The sequence below is a fragment of the Selaginella moellendorffii genome, unplaced genomic scaffold, assembly GCF_000143415.4.
Source record: "Selaginella moellendorffii unplaced genomic scaffold, v1.0 SELMOscaffold_25, whole genome shotgun sequence".
Lineage (NCBI taxonomy): Eukaryota > Viridiplantae > Streptophyta > Lycopodiopsida > Selaginellales > Selaginellaceae > Selaginella > Selaginella moellendorffii.
The window spans coordinates 1,869,393-1,896,267 of NW_003314286.1; the positions used below are offsets into that span (position 1 = coordinate 1,869,393).

The 26,875-nt window shown below is 47.4% G+C and overlaps 3 protein-coding genes across 3 annotated transcripts; 1 reads left to right on the forward strand and 2 right to left on the reverse strand.

The window, feature by feature from the left end:
• Nucleotides 1–166: 166 nt before the first annotated feature.
• On the forward strand, nucleotides 167–4,063 carry LOC9636922 (calcium-transporting ATPase, endoplasmic reticulum-type). Its single transcript, XM_024679447.1, has 8 exons — nucleotides 167–1,741; nucleotides 1,803–1,911; nucleotides 1,972–2,093; nucleotides 2,151–2,429; nucleotides 2,485–2,868; nucleotides 2,922–3,031; nucleotides 3,097–3,325; nucleotides 3,385–4,063. The coding sequence occupies exons 1-8, from the start codon at nucleotides 380–382 to the stop codon at nucleotides 3,955–3,957; spliced, it is 3,168 nt and encodes a 1,055-aa protein (XP_024535215.1). The 5' UTR covers nucleotides 167–379; the 3' UTR covers nucleotides 3,958–4,063.
• Nucleotides 4,028–6,099, reverse strand: LOC112347881 (BTB/POZ domain-containing protein At2g46260-like). The gene is made up of 3 exons (XM_024679449.1): nucleotides 5,977–6,099; nucleotides 5,758–5,911; nucleotides 4,028–5,320 (listed from the first exon to the last, which is right to left on the reverse strand). Exons 1-3 carry the CDS (start codon nucleotides 6,070–6,072, stop codon nucleotides 4,134–4,136), a joined length of 1,437 nt encoding a protein of 478 aa, XP_024535217.1. The 5' UTR covers nucleotides 6,073–6,099; the 3' UTR covers nucleotides 4,028–4,133.
• A 67-nt stretch (nucleotides 6,100–6,166) lies between these two features.
• On the reverse strand, nucleotides 6,167–8,376 carry LOC9636923 (glucan endo-1,3-beta-glucosidase 13). Its single transcript, XM_024679448.1, has 4 exons — nucleotides 7,947–8,376; nucleotides 6,481–7,773; nucleotides 6,381–6,408; nucleotides 6,167–6,319 (listed from the first exon to the last, which is right to left on the reverse strand). The coding sequence occupies exons 1-4, from the start codon at nucleotides 8,044–8,046 to the stop codon at nucleotides 6,226–6,228; spliced, it is 1,515 nt and encodes a 504-aa protein (XP_024535216.1). The 5' UTR covers nucleotides 8,047–8,376; the 3' UTR covers nucleotides 6,167–6,225.
• Nucleotides 8,377–26,875: the final 18,499 nt, after the last annotated feature.

The following is a 26,875-nucleotide window of genomic DNA, read 5'->3' on the forward strand; positions in this document are numbered from 1 at the left end:
TACCGTCGTGTGATACATCTCTGTCGTGACAGCCGTTGATGCGCTCGGGTGGTTAGATCGGGCGGTCCGCCTTGGGCGCGCTGCCGGCCGTTGGATTGGCGTCCCGGGCGGGCGGGTAAAATGGGCCAAGCTCCTTCTCGGCAGCTTCACTTTGTGGAGCCCTAATCAAAGCTTCCTTCGTCTCTCCAATATGGCGTGCTTGAAGCTTCTCCACCGCTAGGGTTCTTGCGTCGCGGCAAAGAATCACCGATCCGGCTGCTACGCGGAAGCGAGGAGATTTTGACGCGGGATCGAGCGGAGTTGCACTCCAGTAGGTTCTTTCGATCTCTTGGATGATCTTTGTGAGGCGCTGCTCGTCTGATTGATCTCTCCAAGAACCATGGGAGAGAAAGCGTACCCGGCGTGGGCCAGGAGCGTAGAAGAATGTGCCAGGGATGTCGGGGTTGACCCCAGCAAGGGGCTGTCAGGGGAGGAGGTGATTGCCAGGCGCGAGAGGTATGGCTGGAACGAGCTCAAGCGCGAGCGCGGCAAGCCCCTGTGGAAGCTGGTGCTGGAGCAATTCGACGACACGCTGGTGAGGATTCTCCTCGGCGCGGCGGTGGTCTCCTTTCTCCTCACTTACATCGATGGGAAGAACAAGGGGGCCGAGTCGGAGCTCACAGCCTATGTGGAGCCGCTGGTGATCGTCATGATCCTCATCATCAACGCGGTGGTCGGGGTGTGGCAAGAGAGCAATGCCGAGCGAGCCCTGGAGGCGCTCAAGGAGATGCAGCCCGAGAATGCGAAGGTCTTGCGGGATGGCCAGCTTTTGGGCGATCTCCCGGCGAGGGAGCTGGTTCCAGGGGACGTGGTGGAGCTCAGAGTCGGGGACAAAGTTCCAGCGGACATGCGAATTGCAAGTCTCAAGACGTCGACGTTTCGGATCGAGCAGAGCTCGCTGACTGGCGAGAGCGTTCCAGTGATCAAGGGGCTTCAGGCGGTGGAGTCCGAGGATATAGAGCTCCAGGGGAAGGACTGCATGGTGTTTGCCGGGACGACGGTGGTGAATGGTTCGTGCTTTTGCGTCGTGACTAGCACCGGGATGAACACCGAGATTGGGAAGATCCAGGCACAGATTCAAGAGGCGGCTCTGGAAGAGGACGACACGCCACTCAAGAAGAAGCTGGACGAGTTTGGCGAGCGCCTCACGTTTGTCATCGGGATGATCTGCCTGCTGGTGTGGGTCATCAACTACAAGTACTTCCTTTCGTGGGACGTCGTGGGAGGCTGGCCCCGCAACGTTCGTTTCTCTTTCGAGAAGTGCACGTACTACTTTGAGATCGCGGTGGCCTTGGCCGTGGCTGCCATACCGGAGGGGCTCCCGGCCGTGATCACCACCTCCCTCGCGCTGGGGACTCGCAAGATGGCTCAGAAAAACGCGATTGTTCGAAAGCTTCCCAGCGTCGAGACACTGGGCTGCACCACGGTGATCTGCTCAGACAAGACTGGGACGCTAACCACGAACCAGATGTCCGTTATGGAGTTTGCTGGGAATGGCGGATCCGCCGGAGAGGTGCGAGAGTTTAGTGTGGAAGGGACGACTTATAATCCAGACGATGGAGAGATTCTAGGACTGCCCGTAAGCATGGATAGAAACTTGCAGACTATTGCGCAAATCGCCGCGGTCTGCAATGACGCTGCCATTACGTACAAAGGTGGCCAGTTTCGGGCATCTGGCATGCCGACCGAAGCAGCTCTCAAGGTCAGGCTCTTTTCTCCGGAAGTTTTTGTCGGGACCTGGTGCTTACTGTGCTGATTTGCAGGTTTTAGTGGAGAAGATTGGGCTACCGGACGCGAAGGAATACGTCAAAATCGTCAACCAGCGGCAAAGAACGGACTATACGTCTGACAATGGCGCAGCAGTTAACTTAGGTGAGTTTTTCGTCTTGCTGAGCCGAGATTATTAATTCTAGTGTTTAAATCCTCGTGCAGGGTGTTGCGACTGGTGGTTTCGTAGAGTGAAGCGAGTTGCCGCACTTGAATTCGACCGTTACCGAAAATCTATGAGCGTGATTGTGCAAAACAGCTCCGGTCAAAGCACCTTGCTTGTGAAGGTGAGCGTTTTTTCAAGTCTGCGTTTGTTTCATTCGTATTAACTGGATGCGTTATAGGGTGCTGTGGAGAATGTTTTGGAGAGGTGTTCATTTATGCAGCTTATGGATGGTACCGTGGTGGAACTTGACAATGCATCTCGGGCTGCTATACTTTCCAAGCTTAATACGATGAGCTCGAAAGCACTACGCTGCCTGGGACTAGCATATAAAGACGATTTAGGCGAACTTAGCACGTACGACGGAGAGAGCCACCCGGCCCATAAGAAACTTCTCGACCCTTCAAACTATTCCGCCATCGAAAGTGATCTGGTTTATTGCGGGATGGTTGGTTTGCGAGTAAGTCTCTTTCTTACGCTTCGCTTATTTCCTCTTTTAAACGTTCTTCCTCTAGGATCCACCACGGGACGAAGTAAAATCCGCTATGGACGATTGCAGGGAGGCTGGTATTCGTGTCATGGTCATTACAGGTGACAACAAAAACACCGCTGAGGCCATCTGCCGAGAAATCGGCGTCTTTTACAACGGTGAAAGCCTGGCGGGGAAGAGTTTCACCGGGAAGGATTTCATGGCATTATCTACTGAACAAAGATGCAAAGTGCTCTCAGGAAGCGGAGGACGGGTGTTTTCTAGAGCTGAACCCAGGCACAAGCAAGAGATAGTTCGGATGCTGAAGGACGCAGGTGAAGTCGTGGCTATGACTGGCGATGGAGTGAACGATGCTCCTGCGTTGAAGCTGGCCGATATTGGCATTGCTATGGGAATAACTGGAACAGAGGTACAAAAAAATCATTATCGGAACGTTCTATGTACTGACTGCAATCCACACAGGTAGCAAAAGAAGCTGCAGACATGGTGTTGGCAGACGATAACTTCAGCACGATTGTATCAGCCGTTGCAGAAGGTCGTTCAATCTACAACAACATGAAAGCTTTTATAAGGTAAAGTTCCTGGTTTGAGACTGTTGAAATGACGAGTGAAGCTGATTCTTTTCATCTGCTACCAGGTACATGATATCTTCCAATATCGGAGAAGTCGCTTCAATCTTCTTGACGGCTGCATTGGGAATGCCCGAAGGCCTGATCCCAGTCCAGCTTTTGTGGGTGAACCTCGTGACAGATGGTCCTCCAGCAACAGCTCTGGGCTTCAATCCACCCGACTTAGACATCATGAAGAAACCTCCACGCAAAAGCAACGACAAGCTCATCAACGCTTGGGTGCTTCTCCGCTACATGGTAAAAAAATCATCTCTCGCGCTTGACTCTATAAAAACTCTTTTGTGTTGTCTCTACAGGTCATTGGACTCTACGTTGGTGTTGCCACCGTCGGCATCTTCGCCCTGTGGTACACCCATGACTCCTTCCTTGGAATCGACTTGTCGAGCGACGGTCACAGCCTGGTCACATTCTCCCAGCTCACGCACTGGGGAGAGTGCCCGACATGGGAAGGCTTCACAGTCGCTCCATTCACGGTAGGCTCGAGGATCTATTCCTTCGACAGCAACCCCTGTGACTACTTCGCGGCGGGTAAAGTCAAGGCGACGACGCTCTCGCTGTCCGTGCTGGTAGCCATCGAGATGTTTAACTCACTCAACGCGCTCTCGGAGGATGGGAGCCTGTTGGTGATGCCTCCATGGCGGAATCCGTGGCTGCTGGTTGCGATGGCAGCGTCGCTGGGCCTCCACTTCATCATTCTTTACGTCCCGCTCCTGGCACAGGTTTTCGGGATCGTGCCACTGAGCTGGAGGGAATGGCTACTGGTTTTGGTGGTGTCCCTCCCGGTGATCCTCATCGATGAAGTTCTCAAGTTTCTGGGCCGGAGGATGGCCGAGTCCGAGAGGACGAGGCGGAAGCTCAAGTTGGCTTGAGCTTGAGCTTCCTTTCGGGTGGCTGGACTGACCACCTCTTGTATACTCACTCCTCTACAGGCTTTGTCGATTGGAGAGAAGAATTCTTTTTTCAGTTTTCCTTCCAGCTTGAATCTATCGCTCTCTCAGGTGTGCTATATATTCACAAGTCTGATAGTTCCATAAGACAGTACCTTTCAGCTCGTATCTCCATCGGCTTCCACGTCCTGTGGGATGAGCTGCTGCTGGTTGAGCTTGAGATCCAGGCGGAGGAAGACGAGGCCATTAATGGTGAGGTTCCAGCGAGGGAAGCTATATCCCCGCTCGACGTACCACCCCGAGAAGAGGTCCGTGAAGGTGACGCAGTTCCCAGGCGCGTTCCCGGCTTGGATCTCCAGCGTCCCAGAGGCCTTGGTGTCGTAGCCTTGGGAGTAGTCCCGCTTCATGGCTATGGTATAGTCGAGCGAGTGGAGCGTCGTTGCCTCAACGTCTGGTGCCGGAGTTTCTGACGATGGATGGAGCGCCAACTTTATGCTGCAGCTGCGCTGGTGGTTGAACGCCGTCCGGATCTGTGCCTCGAGGCTGAAAGTGTAGCGGTCGAGGAAGAACGGCTTGGAGTGGAAGCTCTCGCCAGTGCAAATCACCATCTCCAGCGGGAACTCGAAGTAGACCTGGCAGCTCACCGCGGTCTCCTTGGAGACAAAGGTCTTGGAGCTCCCCCAGAAGTTTTCGAAGATGGCGTTGTTCCGGGGGCGGTATCTGTTGTGGTTGGTCTTCTTCCAGATGATCTCCTGCTGCCTCGGATGCGTCAAGCTCTTGAACTTGAGCGCCTCCATGATCAGTCCCTGGCCAGTGCTGCTTTGCATCTCGGGGCACACCGCCACAACGTCGACGAGGAAGTCTCCAGTCATCCAGGGGAACCGGATCACTCCTCCAATCTGCTCGGCGGCGTGGAGCTTGTCGTCAAGGCTCCGGAAGTTTGCCTCGAGCCACTCGAGAAGGAAGTGGAACACCTCTTCCTCGTACGAGACGGCGAGAGTGTCGCTGTCGAGGACGATCTTCACTCCCTCCATGTTGAGCGCGAAGAACTGGGACTTTTTGGCGGGGATGCTCTGGAACTGCTGCGCGAGGTAGCCGCGGCACTGCTCCACGACCGGGTGGAGGGCCTTGTCCGACTTGAGCGACTCGGGGAGGCCGAGGATAAGGAGGCAGTCGCTTAAGCTGCTGGGGAACTTGTTGAGCACGTCGGCCAGTGGTTTCATGCATGACGAGATTGCGAAGCGGTCGGCGAGAGTGAGGAGGATGATTGTGCTGTCCGCGTCCGGAGGCTCCATCAAGCGTCCCGTGTACATGTACTGGATGAGATGGAGCAGTCCTCGACGCTCTGCGAGGAAAAGAAGAAATAGTTAGTAGACACTAGCTAGCTCGCCATAGCTAACTGATATTACTTTGCTATCGAAGTAGCAAGAACGTCGCTGTCTATTCAAAGAGCTTCTTTTGTTTTCATCTCGAGTTTCTATCCGAGAAAGGATCATTCAGAGAAGAAAAAGAATAATTTTGCAAGGAAAGAAAACCTTAACGACGAGAAGAAATCAAGCTTTCCACCAAGAACACAACGAACAAGTGAAAAGAACGGGGAAATCACGAGCACCACAAGGATGTCTTTTGTTTTCATCTCGAGTTTCTATGCCAAGCGAAAAAGATTTGCAGGGAACGAGAACCTTAAGAAGATCAAGTTTTCCAAGTAAACAAGAAGAAAAAGAAGGAACATTGCGAGCACCAAGGAGAGGAAAGGAAATAAAAAAAGTGAGAGCTGAGTACCTTCTTCCGTGACCTTGACAGTAGCAACCCCAGTGCTGGATTCGCTCATCCCATTGGAGTAGAGCTTCATAAAATAATCCGAGTGCGCAGCTAGCAGCATGGAGCTCACATGTAACTTCTCCACTACTCTGCCGCAGCTCCCTTCCACCATAGCCTGTGAGGAACAAAGCAAGAAAGAGGGCAAAATCGATCCAATCCAACTCCAATCCCGCTTCTTACCTGCGCCTCATCGGTCGGCGATGGCACCACCTCCAGATGAAGAACCCTGTCCGCGAACAATGCATTGTTGTAGGCAAAATCGAAGCGCACCATCATCGCCTCGCGCGATCGCTCGCCCCGCTGCCCCTGCCCTAAAAATCTCCACTGGTTGACGTGGTCACTGGATCTTCTCCACGTGGCAAACCGCTAGTTATTTGAAAAGAAGGGCTCTCGATTGATTTTGAGCTACCTAGAAGATGGAAGCGCCGATCATAGAATAGAAAAAAAAAGAAGGACCGTGATCGCGAATCTCTGCCAGCGCGATCGCATCGGTTGCCCCTTGCTCCGGCTAAGTTGCGCGAGGCTGTTCCAAGCACAAATCCCAATCTTAGAGCAAAGAATTCCAATCATCAATAGGAGCTCACCTCCCAATGTAGATGCATCGATTGTAGCCTGCCAAGAGAGACATGAAAGTCAGACACGAATCGCTCAACAAGAAGAGTGTGTGATCTCGAGAGAACTCACTTGGATCCATGGTCGTGATCACGGACACGCCATTGAAGCTACACGCATTGGGGTTCATCCCATTGAGCTGGAAGTAGGCATTGAACACATACGACGCGTGCGACGCCACGGTATCCGGCTGGTAGCACCGCCCGCCCGGCTGCACGGGCGAGCAATCCACCTGCTGCTGCCCACACACCCAATCCAGATTCGCCTGGAGCGTGTTGAAGTTCCCGTTGGCGGCGGCGATGCAAAACGTCCGGTTGAGCTCGATGACCCCGGGGGAGTTCCCAGCGGCGCCGCCAGCGCCACCACCGGTCCCGCCCCCGGCATAGCCCCCGAATCCCCCGATGGAGTAGAACTTGGATCCGTCGGGGCGGAAGAGGCCCCAGTTGCGGTTGGCGGTGGGTCCTGGCCGTTGATTCTCGTTGAAGAGCTCGAAGATATAGACGTCCGTGATCTGCCCAGGCCGGAATGGCGTGCCCTGCCCCGACATGGCCACCCGGAGGACGTTGTTGTTGTACGTGGCGGCGTTCTGGAGGTTGACGATGCGCGTCTCGCCAGCGCCGCCCATGGAGGGCCACCCGGTCTCCGTGACCACGATGGCGAGGCTGCGGTGGCCCATGGCGGCCAGCGCGTAGAACGCCGCGTCGAGCTGCGCGGAGAGGAGATCGCCGTAGTGGAGGCCTGAGCCTGGGTCCGTGAAGCCGGCGGCGCTGGGCTGGAGCAGCGCGAAGTCGAGCGCGGTGGTGGCAGCGGAGTTGCGGTAGGCGTAGTAGGGGTAGGCGTTGAGCATGAAGAAGGAGCCCGTGTTGGCGATGAAGTCGAGGATGGGGGAGAGCAGCGGCGCGAAGCGGGCGTCGAAGGTGGCGGAGGAGGGCGGGAAGGAGTTTGCGATGACGCCCATGGCGTGCGGCGTGGAGATCTTGATGGAGCGGTCCAGCGCCGCGTTCTGGAGCGCGGTGTAGAGGTTCTGCATGGCGGAGAGGAGGTAGGCGTCGTCGTCGGTGGCGGCGGTGAGGACCTCGGAGCCGGCGGCGATGGCGGTGATGCGGGTGGCGGGGAGGTGGGGGAGGAGATTGGTGGCGACCCAGGCGGTGGCGGAGGACTGGGACTGGGCGATGCCTTGGAGCTCCGTGTTGGGGACGCCCACCATCACGTCGATGTTGGAGTTTGCGAGCGCGGAGAGGGCGTCGGCGTCCGGGGAGAAGAGGCGGACCTTGGAGATGCCTTGCGATTGCATCAATTGGACGGCCTTTTGCGGCGAGGGGAGATTGTCCGCCATGCGCCCGTAGCACACACCGATCGCGGCATCTGCGGAGATCATTCAATCAATCAATCCATCGCACAGCTGCGAGACAACAGGGGATCTCTTGCGGGAATGGAATTGGGCGGAGGTGGGCGATGGAGATCTTAGCCAATTCCACGACCCATTTGCGGAGAGGATGGAGGGGAGGGAGAATGCGAGCGGGATTAGAGCGCGGTACCTGCGGTTTTGCGGCCGAGGAACGCCATAGCCAGAGCTCCGAGGAAGACAACGGGGAGGAGCAGTCTTGGTCTTGGCTTCATCGTACAGCAATCCATCATCCCTCCTCGTCGTTCGAGCCCCGTGTTCCTTCACATTTGATGCCCTGACCGATCGAGGAATGGAAATGGGTTTTTTCTAGATCGGATCGATCAAATCAATGAAGAAGATGCCCGTTGGACCCAATCCAGCAGCTAAGACCCAATCCACGCTCGAAGCGAAGCGAGAGCGATGAGCATTGCGAGGAGGATGACCTCAGATCCGAGACAAGATCAACCATGATCATGCCGGAGGATAGAAGATCTGGAGCCTAGAGTCGCTGGGGCAAGAGCGAACAACAGTCGATTTCTCTGTTGCCTGTGATTTGAAAGAACGTAGCAGAGGGCAGAGGACACTGATTCACTGATGCTGGCCAGCTGTTTGAAGAAATCGTTTGGAGTTGTGATCTTGGCATTTAAGACACATCCATATTTTTTTCTTCTTCTTCTTTCCTTGCTCTCCTTTCTTTCTCTCAAGAGTGTTCTTCCCCTTCCTTTTACTACTGTTTGTTTGTCTCTGTTTGGAAAGCTTTGGTGTCTCCATCACTCCAACATAATCCAAGCATTAGATGACACAAACGTGATTTATTTACACCAAATCGCGACCACTTGTTTACATTTTCTCGAGAATTTTTTTTTCCAGTGGCTCGGCACCACGATGTCGCGGCAGAGATCTAGGCAGTGGCATCCAAAGGTCCTATTTAAACAAAGCCCGTAAGAAGTATTCGTTTGAGCTTGTCGATTTTCAGCCACTTGTCCAATCTGATGCACACAGCTCTCCTGCTTGCTGGTGGCTCGAGCTTGTCATCGATTGATGCTTGGTATTTCATGCAACATAGATTCCATACATTCGAATTGAACATTCTGGGTAGCAAATTTATTTTTCCAGGAATAAACTAGCAAAAGGCATCCAACGTAGAGCTACGCTGGACCAACGAAAATGTTTTCCCTAGAATCATCATCAGCATAAAAAGAACTCTAGATGAACTAGAATAATATGATTGAGTGCAGAAAGAGTAAAAACTCTATTCTGGAAAGGCTAGTGGACGTTGCTTGGGCCTTGCGTGTTCTGTCGAGGCTTGGCTCGCTCAACGAACTATTGCAAACAAGGACATCAGTCAAAAGAAAAAACAAAGAAGAAATGGACTAAACTACAGAAATGTTAGTCCATAGAATTGTGCTAAGCTAAAAATATGCTAGAATTATTATTTATACCAATGCAAATAGTATAGTGCTAAAGCAGGAATAGAGAATACACCATGCTAGCATTAAAATAACATGGAAAAACTCAAGATTGCATATCCAATTCCATGCCAAATAAAAACTACAAGCTTTGATCAAATTGAATTTGATGTTATTAAGAACTTTGAAACCAATATAATTGAATAAACATAATTTGAAACACATACAAAACTTGAATGACCAAATGGTAAAATAATTTGTGACCTTACCTAGAGCACTTCATTCATACTGGTGCCTTCATAAATGATGCACTTGGTGTTTCGAAGTGTCATACTAGAGGGTAAAAGTAGAAATAGGGGATTGTTACTAGCTTGTATCAAGAATCCCTCAATTCTTGCTACATTTCTGACTTTTGCCGAATTCTTGACTTACAGACCACATTCCTGACTCTTAAGACACTTCTCTATTCCTAACTCTTGAGACACTTCTTTATTCCTGACTCTCTGATTTTCTGTACGATTCTTGAGTCTCAAACCACATTCTTAATGATGACATGGCACCTCCTCGACCTCAACTATATTTAGGCCATCTTCGATTCAAGAGTGGTGGAGCTTCATCAACCTATAGTATATATAGATTAGCTTTGTTCCATTTCTCCACAATTTGAATCAACACTAGTCTAAGGTTACTTTTTCGTTTCCACTAGCTTTTCTCTTTGTCTTCTACATTTTCCAGTCTTGATTTTGTTGGGAGTCTTGATAATTTGATTTAGATTGTTTTTTTTTTTTGCTTTTGTTTTAGTTCGTTTTGATTGTTTGATTGCCTTTGCCTTTTTCCCCTTTTTCTTTCTTCTTTGCCGATGGAGTCTCCAAGCCATCCTGATTTCTTTGCCGAAGTCCTTGCAAAAATCCAATTTGAAAATACCAAGTTAAAGGTGACCCTTCTTCATATACAACAGGAGCTTGCTTCACTTTTGGCTCAAGGATCAAGCAAAGTTCCTGAACCGAATGTGAGTTTCCCGGTGAAATTTTCAGGCAAGCATTCAGAGCTTCGTGGATTTCTGAACCAGATGGAGCTGATCTTTGCACTTCAACGTCGGCAGTACCCCACTCCCGAGTCTCAAATCGGCATGATTGGGACGTTGCTCGAAGGTGCAGCTTTGTCATGGTTTTCTCCTCTCCTGGAGAAGAGCATGAAAAGGGTCGTGGTTCCAGAGCTGATGGATCTTCAGTTGTTCAAAGAAGCATGTTTTGGCGAGACGGATCGGGTTCAGGCTGCCACCACAAAGATGAGATGTCTCTCGTAGGGGTCTCGTCCTGCCTCAATCTATACTGCAAAGTTCCAACTCCTTGCCTTGGACACTCAGTGGGATGAGTGGGCTCTGATTGATCAATTTCGTTTCGGCCTCAACAATGGTGTCAACGATTTATTGCTCACCATGGAGGATCCCACAAACCTGTCGAACGCCATCAACAAAGTTGTTCAATGCTACAATCGTCTCTTTGAACGTCGTCAGGAAAGTCACCACGCTGCCATTTTCCTGTCCTAGACTCAGAAATCCCAACTTGAGTCTTCGAGGCATACTTCTGAACCTACTGCTCCGGTCCTGATGGATATTTCTGGTACTCCCCAACTCATAAGAGGGAAGTTGAGTCCTGCTGAGAAGCAATGTCGAGTATCTTATAATCTTTGCCTCTACTATGTTGATCCTAATCACAAAGTAGCTGTGTGTCCCAAAAAGCCTCCCCGATTGCTCGAGTTCACTCTGCCTTAAGATCCATCTCTATTGCAGTTGGGAAACGACCCCATCCAAACTGAGTAGGAGCTGTCTATTTGGGCTCCCCAAATAAAAATCACTTTTCTTTTTTATCAAACTCCTCACCACCTTTTATCAAAGCCACCACCAATTCCCGCAACTTTCGCATCCCATGTCTCCTTTCTTTCACTAGACAATCAGGACTCAAGGCTTTGGCGCTACTGGACTCGAGTGCAACTTCCTGCTTCATGGACACAGACTTTGCTGCCCAACATTATGTTTCTTTTTCTCCTACCATACGGGATCTAAGGGTTGAAGGCATCGGCGGGCATTTTGTGTCTCCATCTTTTGGACTTAGGAAAACATTGCCCGTTCGAGTACACATCGGGTTCACCATTACCGATATCGCCTTCAACATCATCAATAGCAAGTCCTCCTCTATCATGCTCGGCCTTCCTTAGTTCCAATTGCATTAACCTTAGATCTATTGGAAAGAATTACAGCTTGTCTCTCCCACGTCACCATCTCCCACGTTTTCCCCTACTGTTCATCGAGTCCGAATCAAGAAAAGTTCTCTAAACTCAAATTGGGGTTCTGTTCCTAACGCTACAAAGTTTTCACCCTCTTTTTTTCCCTCTCTTCCATCTTACACTAGACAATATCCTCATTTCATCATTTCATTCAGTCGTACGCCTCTTCTTATTTCCACAATCACTATGAAAGAACTCCTTCATGAAGAATCTATTTTCCTTTTTGCTTTGCATGTTTCTCCTATCAGTTTTCTTGAGAAGTATCATAATTTTGGGGATGTATTTGACAAGAAAAAAGCTAGTGTATTGCCTGTTCATCAGCCTTACGACTGTCCCATTGATTTATAGGAAGGAGCGTCACCTCCATGGGGCCTATCTATGGGTTATCCCCGTCCGAGCTTAAGGCCCTCAAAGAGTACATGGATAAGAACTTTGCCTTGGGGTACATTTAGCATTCACAGTCCTCAGCTGGAGCACCTGTCTTCTTTATCAAGAAGAAGGATGGGAGTTTGCAGCTAGTCATCGACTACTGAGATGATTGTTTGGAACCGTTATCCACTGCCTCTAATCTCGGACCTGTTGGAACACCTCGGTGGTGCCCGCTTCTTCACCAAGATTGACCTCCATGGAGCATACAACCTAATCTGGATCCAGCTTGGCGATGAATGGAAGACTGTGTTCCGAACCCGCTATGGCCACTTCGAGTACAATGTCATGCCGTTTGGCTTGACAAATGCTCCAGCAGTTTTCCAACATATGGTGAACGACGTCTTTCGGGAGTTTCTTGATCAAATGGTGATCATCTACCTCGACGACATCCTCATTTACTCAAAAACTAAGGAGGAGCACAATGAACATGTGCGCAAAGTGCTGGCAAAGCTGCGGGAATATGGCCTATATGCGAAGCTTGAGAAATGTTCCTTCAATCAGGAGTTTGTGGAGTTCCTTGAGTACATTGTCACTCCTGAGGGTACCACGATGGATCTTGCCAAAGTCAAGACTATTCTCGAATGGGAGCCTCCACAATCAATGTCGGATGTTCAGGTTTTCCTTGGCTTCGCCAACTTCTACTGCAAATTCATTGATCACTACTCTAATATTGTCCTTCCTTTCACGCATCTCACTCGCAAGGATGTTCCCTTCTCTTGGTCTGCTGCTACCCAGCAGGCCTTCGACACACTCAAGGTGGCCTTCAGTTTTGCTCATGTCTTGATCCACGCTGATCCCTTACAACCTTTCTTCATCAAGGCGGACGCCTTCGACTTTGCCATCGGTGCTATGCTGTCTCAACTCGAAGCAAATCAGGAATTTCATCCAGTTGCTTTCCATTCTCGAAAATTTCAGCCTGCGGAGATCAATTACGAAATCCATGACAAGGAGATCCTTGCTGGATTCCTTTGGAGAGTGGTGTCGTTTCTTTGAGGGGGTGAGCCATCAAACAACGGTCTGGACGGATCACAAAAATCTCAAGTACTTTGCCACTTCCCGAGTTTTGAGCCGTCGTCAAGCAAGATGGGCACAATTCCTAAGTCAGATTGACTTTGTTATCAAGTACAGACCTAGAAAGCTTCAAGGCCTTCTTGATGCTCTTTCAAGGCACTCCTATCTTAGTCTCAGACCTGGTAATCCTGCCTTCGATCAACAGGATCAGGTTATCCTCAGTCCTAATCGGCTTCAAATTATGGCAATTTCCCTAGCCCCTCAAGACTCCTCCTTGATGGATGCGATTAGAAATGATCTTTAATCCAACGACCTCGCTAGCAACATTTTTCCCCATCTTCAGGCTGGACACCCAATGACTCCTGATTGCTAGCAATTTGACGAGTTCAAGTTCTTAGATGGCTTGTTGTACCGTGGGGAGTAGCTTTACATTCCTGAAGGTGATGCTTGCAGGTTGGTCCTGATGGCATGCCACGATAGCTTGACTATTAGTCACTTTCGGCATTGCAAAAATCTATGAGCTGGTTGCATGAGACTTTTGGTGGCCTCACATGGATGACTACATCAAAGCTTTTGTTACCTCCTGTGACACTTGTGCCCGGAATAAGGTACTTCGCTACCTTCCTTCATGTTTGCTTCGTTCCCTCCCGATCTCTTCAAGTCCTTGGGAATCCATCTCTATGGATTTCTTGAGTGATCTTCTGAGTTCTGGAGGCTTCAACAGCATTTTAGTTGTGGTGGATCGCTTCACAAAGATGGCGCACTTCCTGCCATGTACCAAGGAGTTTTTGGGCGAGGACATGGCAAAACTGGTATTCAAGGAAATTTTCTGACTTCATGGGATTCTTGCAGATGTGGTTTCAGATCGAGGACCTTAGTTCATCTCTCATTTCTAGCAATAGTTCTTGTAGCTATTTGAAGTGGAGGCCAACTTCTCTTCAGCATATCATCCTCAAACTAATGGACAGTTCGAGCGAATGATTCAGACGTTGGAACAATTCCTGAGGTGCTTCATCAACTATCATCAGGATGACTGGTTTGATATCCTTCCCCTTGTTAAGTGCTCCTATAACAACTCTGTTCACTCCTTCCTTCGAGTTTCCCCCTTCTTTGCAAACTTTGGCCGAAATCCCCAATTCAATCTCTCACTTCCTTCTCCATCTGAATCCTCTCGTTCAAATCCCCACTTTAAGGCATTTGTCTCCAACCTCTAGGAAATCCACAACTCCATCTCCTTCCACCTCCATCATGCTCAGGAATCTCATAAAACATTTGCCAATGTCCATCATCAAGATTGTCCCCCTTACAATATCGAGGATAAAGTTTGACTCCTCAGGCAAAATATCTCCACCACTAGGCTATATCCCAAAATTAATTTCAAACACCTCGGTCCTTTCCCTATCACTGCCATCATTGATCTTGTCACTTATCGCCTTGCAGTTCCCTCCTCATATCAAATTCACCCCATTTTTCACTCCTCTCTCCTTGAGCCTTATATTCCCAGTCCTATTCCAAATCGGGTCATTCCTCCACCTCCACCAGTGCAGGTCGAGGATAGGTCTGAGTACAAGGTTCAAGACATCCTTGATTCCAAGATCTCACGGTCTAAACTCTACTATCTGGTACACTAGAAGGGTTACAGACCTAAGGAATGCACTTGGGAACCTACGGACAACCTAATTCATTCTCCTGACCTTGTTTAGGACTTCCACCACCACTATCCTTCTCATCCCAGTCCTCATTTTTTTCATTCTCCATCTCCCGTCCCTCACCACCCATCTCATCCTCCTCTTCGTTCTCATTCACGTCTGTGTTCCACTCGTTCTTGAGGACGGGGTGTTATCAGGAATCCCTCAATTCTTGCCATATTCCTGACTCTCATCAGATTCCTAACTTGTAGACCACATTCCTGACTCTTGAGACACTTCCCTATTCCTAACTCTCGAGACACTTCCCTATTCCTAACTCTCGAGACACTTCCCTATTCCTGACTCTCTGATTTCCTGTATGATTCTTGAGTCTCGAACCACATTCTTGATGATGACGTGGCACCTCTTTGAACTTAGCTATATTTAGGTTGTCCTCAATCCAAGAGTGGTGGAGCTTCATCAACTTATAACATATATAGGTTAGCCTTGTTCCATTTCTCCACAATCTAAATCAACGCAAGTCTAAAGCCACTTTTTCGTTTCCACTAGCTTTTCTCTTTGTCTTTTGCATTTTTCAGTTTTGATCTTGTTGGGGGTCTTGACAGCTTCAAAGGTAAACAAGATTCAATTCTTTATCTTACCTTTACAGATGATAAAGGAATATGCTAAAGTGGTGATAATGTCTTTCAACTACATTCCTTCTAGGAGGATTGTTTCTCTATTTATCTAGAGCAAGTTGGCTGGATATTTCAAGTTTACCATGGCTATATCTCAATCCAACATAGGCTTACACAAAGAATGAGATGCTGGAGATGCCACCTCTAGAAAGAAGTGGTGGAAAGGCTGCTTTGATTCCTTTGCTCTTTCTTGCATAGGCTTGATATGTTCCACAAGCTTGTTCGTTATAGATTGATAAACTGGATCTTAAAGGCCTCAAAATATGAAAGAAGTTAGTTGGTTTCTCTAGGGCTTTGGCTGTTTAATGTCTTGCTTTAATTGAACTTTGAGCTTATGAGAAATTAGTGGGCATGACAAAAGGATAGCCACATAAGAGAGGGGGTTGGATTTTGACCCTCTCAAAGCATCTTCTAATGAGATACTTGGTGTTTCCACACCATTAACTCTATGAACCTATCCTTATAATATATTAGAGTGATTTGGTTTGGGATGACTTTGGGCTCTTACCTTTATGAAGGTTGGTAGAGCTGGATGAGAACATTTACTTACCCTTTATGGAATGTAAAGAATATCTTCACCAAAGGCAAGTTAGGCACCTTGAGCTTGGGCACCTAGAGTTTTGTCAATATATGGTTGTTGTGTTCACCATGCATTCACAGCCCAAAACTAGGAGATAAACTAGATTGGCCAACTAGGCACCCAGGCTCAAGCACTTGGATATCCAAATTGTCAATAGTGATGGATATGGCTATAGCTGTGTTGGGGGCACTTGGAAGGGATTCAGCCATGGCAACAATATGACTTGTGGTTTTGGCAACGGTGGTAGAGTTCTCCCTAGCATCCCCATAGGATTTTATTGTGATCAAGCCCTTGAGGGATTTGAGAGTGAGGGATTCATGGTCATAGATGAATTTGAAGGCTTGGGTTGTGTTCTTTTTTCTCTCCATTTCTTCACTTGTGAGACTAATTGATTTGTTTGGGTTGCAAGCAAGCTCATGAAGCATTGATCATGTGAAGTTTTTTTTTATCTTCTTCTTTTTTATGCAAGACTAATTGGTTTATTTAGATCACAAGCAACCCATGGAGCACTGATCAGATGATTTTTTTTTTCATTTTTTTTTTCACATTAGCAAGACTAACTAGCTTGTTTAGATTGTAGGCAATGATCCAAGCTCATGGAATACTAATCCTACTAGTACACTATTAGAATGTCAACACTTAACTTATCTCACCAGTGCATCTTGACAAGTGCATCTTGCAAACTCTTCACAGCATCTTTACAATCTGACTAAAAATCCAGTTGAGAATTACATTGCACCTAAAAAATTTAGGTTTGAACTCCAAATTTTATAAACTTCAACAATGAAAGCTTAGAAGTGGAACTTTTTGGAATTCCACTTTATAAAAGACAATATGATATATTTATATATTAAAATTATCATATTATCCATTGCATGGCATAGTAGCTTAAAAGATTACTTTATTTATATATTTAGGCTATAGCTCCAAAATCTGTGTAATAATAAAAATTTCTTCTCTAGAAAAAGAAAAGAAACTATACCACTTATTGCAATCTCATTGAAGTAAGAGTTTATGGTATAAATTAACAATCCTTTATCCTTTAAAAGAATCCTATATGACCTTCATAGCTTGCCTCTTCCCATTAATTATTGTCTTATTACTTTAAGAGTTGCCAAATTTTAAATTAGCCACTATAGTGTTCTATAAAGTTAATTTTCTTATCTCTTCAAGCATATCCTAAACAAATTTATTCATGAGTTTGTAAGAAACTAAAGCAAGAACTTTAAAAGATGATCTATTGGGGTTTAAATATAAAAAATGGGCTTATAAGTATAAATGCACCTCATTTTTTTAAAAAAAAATTAAATTAATTTAAAATAAAATTTTAGCTGATTGAAAATTTTTTAGGATACTTAGGGTTAAATGTCTTTACATTTGAATAGTACTAAATTGGATGACCTCCCAAGAAGTCTAAATTCAAAATATTACATTTGGTTCAGCCATATATTGAAATTGACATTTGGCAATTTAATTTGGTCAAACAACTTATGAACAAATTCAAAATGTTATATTTGGTCTGACCACATGTTGAAATTGACAATTAAAAATTCAATTTTTTCCAACAACTTACAATTGACTTAAATTAATATTTGGCAATTCAATTTGGTCTAACAAGTTGCAAATGACTTAATTGAAAATCTTTTTAGGGTGTTTAGATCTTGAATTTAAACTCCCCGAGATGTCACCCAACCCATAAAAACACTTAACTCTAAGTATCTTAAGACTTTAATTGATTGGAAAAGAGCATACACTCTTATTTATTGGCCCTTTCCCTCATATTTAAACCTTTATAGATTATTTCTCGAATTATTCCTTTTAGTTATTTATAATCTACCATGCTTCCCTACAAATTTATGGCATCATGAATGGCTGAGAGTTGTAACTCTTTTGAGAGCTCCATTCTTTTGACACCCTATCTCTTAGGTTGAGCCCAGATAGAGCAAACTAAACTTGCAAAATATCAATAAATATACGATGCAATTCCCTTACCCAACCAATAGAGTCAAATTCGAAACCTTTTCATACCAAATATAAGCTCATGAATTTAGATTTTCTAAGAGGTGATCTAGCCTAATATTATTTAAACCCAAAAACATTTAACTCTAAGTATCCGAAGACTCTTAACTGACTAGAAAAAGGGATGCATTTTTATTTATGGGCCATTTCTCTTTATATTTAAACCCTTATAGACCATTTTTTGAGTTATTCTCTTTGGTTATTTATAAATGTAAGTTTCTATCTTTTGATTATTTCACCAAACGATATAGAATCACTATTTTCATCCTTAAGATATCTTTTTGGTTTTATAGCAAAGGCTTTACTTTGCTAAGTCTAGAAGGTGTTCACTTGTAATAAGTCTTTTTAGCATTTTTTTTCTTATAAACTTTATTCTTAGCACAATTTTGCGACCCTCCTCTAGGTCCTTTTTTAGAGACTACTTTTTGTAAACTCATAATTGCAAGCAACCAAAGAGAACAACTCGAAAGGCGATCTATAGGGGTTCAAATATAAAGGAAAAGGGCCTATAAATAAAAGTACACCCTTTTTTTCAATTGGTTAAAGGTCTTGGGATACTTGGGGTTAAATGTCCTTGGGTTTGAATAGTATTGAGTTGGGTGACCTTCTAAGAAGTTTAAATTCAGGAGTTTACAACAATACTATTGTATTATTATAGTTTATTTCATCTAGGTTTTAGTCACTTTGACAAAGTCACACCATTACCAATAGTTCAAATCAATACTTTGAACTAGGAACTTTATTCATTAACCAAATAATTTTTTTTTCCTTATTTAGCCATAGAATCATTTAGTGCTCTCACATTGACATATTAATATATCTACTAATAAATATTAGGTTTACCAAATTTTTAAGTTGTTGACCATAACCCCAAGGGCATCCCCCACACTTGGCAATACACCCAAACTAACCCTTTTGGCTAAGGGTCTATAACAACTTCTGAAATATAAATCCCTAAGCCCCAAAATGGAGATAAAAGGATGCCATATGGTAGTGGTCGAAGTGGAAGTTCAATAAACATAATGTAAGCGACTAATTTTTCCATTCTACTTTAGTCGCTTAACCGCCCCTCCAACCACTTGGAGGAATCTCATTCACAACCTTCATAAGTCCCATTCAAGACTTGGGGCTTGCTACCCCCAAGAATGGCATCCATGCCATTCAACCTTTGCACTTGGTCCAAGTGCTCCACGTGTTTGATCCCATGACTAACACCCCAAGGTGCCACTAACATATGAGCCTGTTACGCTGGGCCACACTCATTTACCTTGGTCACATTGGTGGTCTAACACCACCTACATTGCAATCCCATCTCTCCAAGGCTAGGCCATTTGCCCATGAGTGGTCATCCCAGATCCACCCTTTAGTTGTAAGCGACTAAATTTTCCATTCTACTTTAGTCACTTAACCACACTTTTGACCACTTGGAGGAGTCTCATTCACAACCTCCTTAAGTCCAATTTAGGACTTGGGACTTGCTAGCCCCGAGGATGGCATCCATGCCAGTCATCCCTTGCACTTAGTCCAAGTGCTCCACGTGTCCGGTCCCAAGACCGACACCCAAAGGTACCACTGACATATCGGCCCGTTACGCTAAAGCCATGCCCATTCACCTTTGCCGCACTAGTGATCTAATACCACTTGCATCACAATCCCGTCTCTCCAAGACTGAGCCATCCATTCATGAGTGATCATCCCAGATCCACTCCTTAGCATCCTTAGAATGCTTACAGATATGGGGAATAGCCTTCCCCAATATCCCTTTGTCAGTTCCTACCAAGTCCCTTTACTGTCCATGGCTGTGTTCACCAACACTACCACTGGATTGAGGCCCACAGGCCCGACCACTAAGTCCCACGGTCCTCTGGGACTTCCTCACCATGTGACTATATCCTTAGTCACTACCTCAAAGGACTGCTCCTCTTCCTTTCCACAGTCTGGGCCTTTGGGACAACATTTCGGAACACTGTGGCCTTACGCGAGCCATTGGGTACTCTCCCCACCTTCTGCCTTTAGGTGCTCTAGCCATGGGCTTAGAGCGAGGTTCCGTTGAGCCACGCCTGGTATCCAAGTAGGTAGTGCCACCCACACTTGGACTGGGAGCATCGGCCAGTCGATCTCCCGGGGGAACTAGAGCCGACTCTTGAACACTTCACCAAGCTACCCCGCTTGTCGGTCCATATTCACTCTAGTCTTGGACTTCCTAGTGGTCAGTTCATCACCCAACATTGGGTCTGGCCTTCCTGGGCCAAACTGGCCTTTCTCGGCCAAACTGGCTCCACTGCAATCCTCCCCCTTACTATACTTTTGGAGCTCACCAAACCCCCGGGTTTGGGAGACGAACGCTTTGGGCTTTCACCCTCTCAGACTCGAACTCGGACTCGAACTCGGACTCGGACTCGAACTCGGACTTGAACTTGGGCTCGGTCTCGGCCTCCGCCTCGGTCTCGGTCCCAGTCTTGGTCTCGGTCTCGGTCCCGGTCTCGGTCTCGGTCTCGGTCCCGGTCTCAATCTCGGTCTCGGTCCCGATCTCAGTCTCAACCTCGGACTCCATCTCGAGTCCTTTTCGGACTCCATCTCGGATTCCATCTTGGGTCCATCTCGGACTCCGTCTCGGTCCATCTCGGACTCCATCTTGGACTCCACCTCGGACTCCATCTCGGACTCCATCTCGGTCCATCTCGGACTCCATCTCGGACTCCGTCTCGGTCCATCTCGGACTCCATCTCGGACTCCACTTCGGACTCCATCTCGGACTCTTCCACGTGTCATGTGTTGGTCCTTTTGGGTCCCTTTTTGGAGCCTCGCTTATTGCTCACTTTGTGCTTGTTCCTCAAGCACTTTGTTGGGAGTTCCACTCCCGCTCTCAACCTTCCAAGTCGGAGCTTTTATTCCAAACGGATCACGCTCGTTTGGCTTTTGCTTCAGCCACTACCACGTGGCACTCTTTCCAGCTCTACTTTGGGGCCTAAGGATTTTGTGTCTCACAACTCCACCACCCATAGACGAAGTTCGATGTCCTCATCGAATAGTAAACCCTTTTATAAAGTAACACCCACAGGTATTACCATTCCCATCCTTGGCACCCGGCCAATATTTGTCTATGGTTTGACCTCGAAGGCTCACCATGCCTTGTCCATCCTCTAAGGAGGATAGTCTCTCCAACTTAGAGACTAATTGGACCACTTGTGGTGGTTCTTTCCGTTTATTGGTTTAGTTCTCGCTAAACCTGTTAGAGACACCCTCTCTAACTCAATTCCACTACTCATTCTTGAGTAGTCACAGATTCCATTGATCTACCTTTGCACTTTGGAACGTTTACTTTTGACTTCTTGAAGTCAATTTCCTAGATGTCTCCGACACCTTGCCTTGCACATTTTGTGCAACTCCACTTCCCCTCCTAGGAAGTTCTCTACTCGAGGGCACCCTCATCCTCTTTTCTATTTTTGTGCCCCCATTGGCATTATGTTCCATTTATCATTATTTGTGCTAGGGCTGTCCATGGCCCTATCTTTTGGCTACTTAGTTACTCCCTCACTTGGAGCCTTTCCTTTGCCAAATTGGAGCACTTGGGAATCCATCCTTGGAAGTCCACTTCTTTTTCCGCAATCCGTTAGCATCAACCACATTAGTGTTCCTTGGCTAACTTTGCCACTTGGATTCTTTCCAATGGATTCCACGGCCCTATCTTGGGCACTCGTCTTTTGCTCCTATCCTTGGATTGTTGCACCAAGCAACATAGGATCATTACCTCCCTCCTTGAGGTATTCTTTTGGTTCCATAGCAAAGGATCTGTTTTGCCCAGACTAGCGTGTTCACCCCTAGTAAGTCTCCCTAATTGTTTTAGGCTCTCTTCCTAGCCCAACCTTGTGACCCACCCATGGGCCTGTATCTGGAGACTATTTTCTTGAACTCATAATACCATTGTATTGTAGTAGTTCATTTCCCTTAGGTGTCCTTCCCACTTAGTCACCTTGACCAAGCCACACCTTTATCAATAGTTCAAATCAACACTTTGAACTAGGAATCATATTCCTTAACCCAAACAAAGACTTTGTCCTTGTTTAGCCATAAGATCACCTAGTGATCTTATCTTGACCCCTTAATAGGTCTACCAATAGGAATTAGGTCTTCCAGACCTTACTAAGTTGTTGACTATGACCCCGGGGGCATCCCCCACACTTGGCAGTGTGCCCAAGCTAGCCCTTCTGGCCAAGGATCCATAGCAACAGAGACTAGGTGTCCCCATCTCATCCTTGGTGCCTTTTGCACCAAAGTGTTCAAGTTAGATATGCCGAGCTTTCACTCTAAGCAATCTAACCGTGCATCATGACTCCGGGGCATCCCCCGCTTGGTGGTGTGCCCAATCCAATCTTCTCATTGAGAGTCCATGACCACCAAAATATGAGTGTCCTCATATTCCAAACCATCACCACGCCCTAGCGATTTGGGACTCGAACCCAAGCACTAGAGGGTCGGGACTCGAACCCAACCTCCGTATATGCATCTAAGGACGGCATCACCCAGGATGCCTGGCATAACTCCCCACGCCGGTGCACCAACTTATACTCAAAGCGCGCTACAGATCACAGCTTAGGAACCTAGTTCCTCCACACTGCCAAGTCCTCTCACTTGACAAGTCTGTGATCATGCATGGACTCCTCCATGCTTGGCCCCATGGCCCACCCCTTTTGAAGTTATCACCTTCAACTAGGGTATTTGTTCCCCTGACTTGCCAATCTCGCTTTGGCAAGCCCTCCGACCACTGTAACATGGTTCCTGCACAAGCGTGAAAGCCCTTGATCATCGACTTTCATTCAAAGCCCTCTCTTTGAACACTCGGGAACTACCTCCATAACCTTGATAGCCTTGCCTCATGGCAAGTTTCAAGACCACGCTTCTGCTGCGCCACTCTGATTTCGCACGTTCCTTGAACCATTTATGCTTGGCCTTTCTAGGTACTAAGCTACCTAGAATCATCTTTGGGAACCTTGAAGGAACTCTGTCCTTTAGCTTGCTAAGGCCTCCCTTTTTGCAAGCTTTCCAATTACTATATAGTCTAACATAGACAATTCCATATTTTAGACTCTCCATGGCATCACGGTTGTTAGCGGCAACACCCTCGAGCCCCCACTTGATTCCCCACTCCCAGCTGGCATAACCAACCTTGGTTATGCCCTTCGATTCCTATGGTTCGGTTCTACCCCCTTACTTCTTATTTTTGGCTTCACACATTTCTTTTGGTCATTCTCCTCCAGACCAGGAGGATAGCTTTGCACTTTTTATCATGCCTTAGCAAGTATTCTTAGGGATGAACCTACCCGATAGCCTAGGGAGTGGTTCCTCAATCTAGGTATGCTCACCCTATAATCCTACACACCGAGATTACGTTGTTGCTTATGGGCCTTTACATGCCCATCGCTAGCTTTGCCAAAATTCCATTTTTGGCTTTGTCCAATTCGAGTAGATAGTCTTCTCCTGTCTCCGCCACCTTGAACATTTGGATAGCACCTTCTATCCATCATTCACTAGGGACTTAGTCCCTTGGGCCTTATTTATTGCCCTCGCAACATCAAACACCACCTCCTGGTGTTCTAGAGTGTTCGGGTGTCCCAATGACGGCTTCCTTAACAATGAGTATTTCCTTTCATGACATTGACTTACTATATCGCAATATAAACAACTTATCCCCCGTAAGGGTATATCCAACTTCCTTATGCCATTAAGAAGGCTTGGGTAGCTACCTTCTACCCGTTTAACCAATTATTTTGCACCTCTTGCTTAGTTACCTCATAGTTGTCAAGTCCTACAACTCATTGCTGGTGCTTCCACACCTCCATCATTATCTGGGTCACCACACTCCAACTGCATGCTCTGCAACTTAGGCTATGCCATTCCCATTTCCATTGGGATTCCTTTGGCAAGGGGTTCTCATGAACCCACCAACATAGCCTCAAGGTATCACACCTTGGCACATTTGGTGTCTCCACACCATCGGCTCCACGAGCCTACCTCTATGACACTTCTTCTTTGTTGTCTAGGTCTTTGCCAAGACTAATACCACTCTTTCTCATGCCAACCATCCGTTAGCACTGCACCATAGAGGTCACACACAACTTTGTTTCAAAGTTGTTTTCTTTTGGGAACACCCTTCCCACGACTTTAGCATGGCACATTTTGCCATCGATGAGATACCCTCTGTTCTCATCTTTGGATCCTATGATCCCCCTCATCCTTCGTGGGGTACCACACACCTCAGTCCAAATGCTTCTATCAATCCTTTAGGATTATTCCTTGACTCTATTGGAGTCATCCAGCTTTTTGGACTTTGTCATCTAACGACCCATGAGGTCCTACCTTTGAGGTGCCAACTCACTGGAATACAACTTCTTGTATTCAGATCCTACTCACAAGGACCATCTTTGCAAGTGTTACTCCGACACTTGATTTGTTCTCTTGGGGCAACCTTTTGCCTCTTAGGACCATTTGTCCGTGTGATGAGATTACCAACTCATCCTCTAAGTACATCCCCAACTCCTTGGGTTGTTCTAGCATTTATCAAGGGTAACCTCAGCTACCATTTCGAGGACTTGTGTCCTCTCCTATATTTGACCTCCCATGGTCATTAATTCCGGTCTCAAAGTTATGAGCACTGGCCTCAACTATATGAGGGTAATCTTGTGACTCCTTTATTATTTTGGAGTCTACATCTTTCCCGTGATCCCAATTATAGTTGTTTACCACAACTACGTTAGCCCGTTTGCTGCATCAAACACTCATCTGAATCACATCCTCAGCTCTCTGAGGAAACCTTATACTGTTCCCAAGATCCCAAAGTCATTCTATTATTGGCCCTTTTCTATCCACCACATCGTGCCCAAGTTCACGCATGAACTTGAGTGGAGAGCCATGTCCTCTCGACATGCTACTCCTCAAGGATAGGCCCACTCCTAGGGCCTTCCAATGCCAACATCAATGGTGATATACTTGAGCACCAATAAAAGTCGGACTAAGGAACAGCTTCGATACCAAGTTGTAAGCGACTAATTTTTCCATTCTACTTTAGTCACTTAACCACACCTCCGACCAATTGGAGGAGTCTCACTCACAACCTCCATAAGTCCTATTTCAAACTTGGGCTTGCTAGCCCCGAGAATGGCATCCCCACCACCCAACCTTTGCACTTGGTCCAAGTGCTCCACGTGACCGATCCCATGACCAACACTCCAAGGTACCACCAACATATCAGCCCGTTACGCTAAGGCCATCCCATTCACCTTGGTCACACCGGTGGTTTGACACCACCTCCATCACAGTCCCGTCCCTCAAAGACTGGGCCATCCGTTCATGAGTGATCATCCCAGATCCACTCCTTAGCATCCTAGGATGCTGACAGACATGGGGAATAGCCTTCCCCCAATGTCCCTTTTTTGGTCCCCACCAAGTCCCTTTATTGTTCATGGCCGTGTTCACCAACACTACCACTGGATCGAGGCCCACAGGCTCGACCACTAAGTCCCACGGTCCTCTGGGACTTCCTCACCACACGACTGTGTCCTTAGTCACTACCCCAGAGGACTGCTCCTCTTCCTTTCCACAGTCTGGGCCTTTGGGACAACATTTCGGAACACCGTGGCCTTACGCGAGCCATTGGGTACTCTCCCCACCTTTCGCCTTTAGGTGCTCTAGCCATGGGCTTAGAGCGAGGTTCCATTGAGCCACGCCTGGTATCCAAGTAGGTAGTGCCACCCACACTTGGACTGGGAGCATCGGCCAGTCGATCTCCTAGGGGAACTAGAGCCGGCTCTTGAACACTTCACCAAGCTACCCCGCTTGTCGGTCCGTATTCACTCTAGTCTTGGACTTCCCAGTGGTCAGTTCATCACCCAACACTGGGTCTGGCCTTCCTGGGCCAAACTGGCCTTTCCTGGCCAAACTGGCTCCACTGCAGTCCTCCCCCTTACTATACTTTTGGAGCTCACCAAACCCCCCAGGGTCTGGGAGACGAACGCTTTGGGCTTTCACCCTCTCAGACTCGAACTCGGACTCGGACTCGGACTCGGACTCGGACTCGGACTCGGGCTCAGTCTCGGCCTCCGCCTCAGTCTCGGTCTCGGTCCCGGTCTTGGTCTCGGTCCCGGTCTTGGTCTTGGTCTTGGTCTCGGTCTCGGTCTTGGTCTTGGTCTCGACCTCGAACTCCATCTCGGGTCTTTCTTAGACTCCATCTCAGATTCCATCTCAGGTCTATCTCGGACTCCATCTCGGTCTATCTCGGACTCCATCTTGGATCCATCTCGGACTCCATCTTGGACTCTTCCACGTGTCATGTGTTGGTCCTTTTGTGTCCCTTTTCTAGAGAGTCACTTATTGCTCGCTTCGTGCTTGTTCCTCGAGCATTTTGTTAGGAGTCCACTGAAGCTCTTGATTTTTCAAGTTGGAGCTTTTAGTCCAAATGTGTTATGCTTGTTTAGCTTTAACTTCGGCCACTACCACGTGACACTCTTTTGGCTCCACTTTGGTGTAAGCGACTAATTTTTCCATTCTACTTTAGTCACTTAACCACACCTCCGACCAATTGGAGGAGTCTCACTCACAACCTCCATAAGTCCTATTTCAAACTTGGGCTTGCTAGCCCCGAGAATGGCATCCCCATCACCCAACCTTTGCACTTGGTCCAAGTGCTCCATGTGACCGATCCCATGACCAACACTCCAAGGTACCACCAACATATCAGCCCGTTACGCTAAGGCCATGCCCATTCACCTTGGTCACACCGGTGGTCTGACACCAACTCCATCACAGTCCCGTCCCTCAAAGACTGGGCCATCCATTCATGAGTGATCATCCCAGATCCACTCCTTAGGATCCTTAAGATGCCGACAGACATGGGGAATAGCCTTCCCCCAATGTCCCTTTTCTGGTCCCTACCAAGTCCCTTTACTGTCCATGGCTGTGTTCACCAACACTACCACTGGATTGAGGCCCACAGGCCCGACCACTAAGTCCCACGGTCCTCTGGG

What these genes read in the sequence shown, in the direction of transcription:
- LOC9636922 (XM_024679447.1), top strand. Translation starts at nt 380, where the DNA reads ATGGGAGAGAAAGCGTACCCGGCGTGGGCCAGGAGCGTAGAAGAATGT. An exon ending in TGGCGCAGCAGTTAACTTAG is followed by an intron (nt 1,912 to 1,971) that starts GTGAGTTTTTCG and finishes ATCCTCGTGCAG; the next exon opens with GGTGTTGCGACTGGTGGTTT. An exon ending in GGGTGCTTCTCCGCTACATG is followed by an intron (nt 3,326 to 3,384) that starts GTAAAAAAATCA and finishes TTGTCTCTACAG; the next exon opens with GTCATTGGACTCTACGTTGG.
- LOC112347881 (XM_024679449.1), bottom strand. Translation starts at nt 6,072, where the DNA reads ATGATGGTGCGCTTCGATTTTGCCTACAACAATGCATTGTTCGCGGAC. An exon ending in CGCCGACCGATGAGGCGCAG is followed by an intron (nt 5,912 to 5,976) that starts GTAAGAAGCGGG and finishes TGTTCCTCACAG; the next exon opens with GCTATGGTGGAAGGGAGCTG. An exon ending in TGTCAAGGTCACGGAAGAAG is followed by an intron (nt 5,321 to 5,757) that starts GTACTCAGCTCT and finishes TTTTCCTCGCAG; the next exon opens with AGCGTCGAGGACTGCTCCAT.
- LOC9636923 (XM_024679448.1), bottom strand. Translation starts at nt 8,046, where the DNA reads ATGATGGATTGCTGTACGATGAAGCCAAGACCAAGACTGCTCCTCCCC. An exon ending in CCTCGGCCGCAAAACCGCAG is followed by an intron (nt 7,774 to 7,946) that starts GTACCGCGCTCT and finishes TGATCTCCGCAG; the next exon opens with ATGCCGCGATCGGTGTGTGC. An exon ending in CGATGCATCTACATTGGGAG is followed by an intron (nt 6,320 to 6,380) that starts GTGAGCTCCTAT and finishes TGCTTGGAACAG; the next exon opens with CCTCGCGCAACTTAGCCGGA.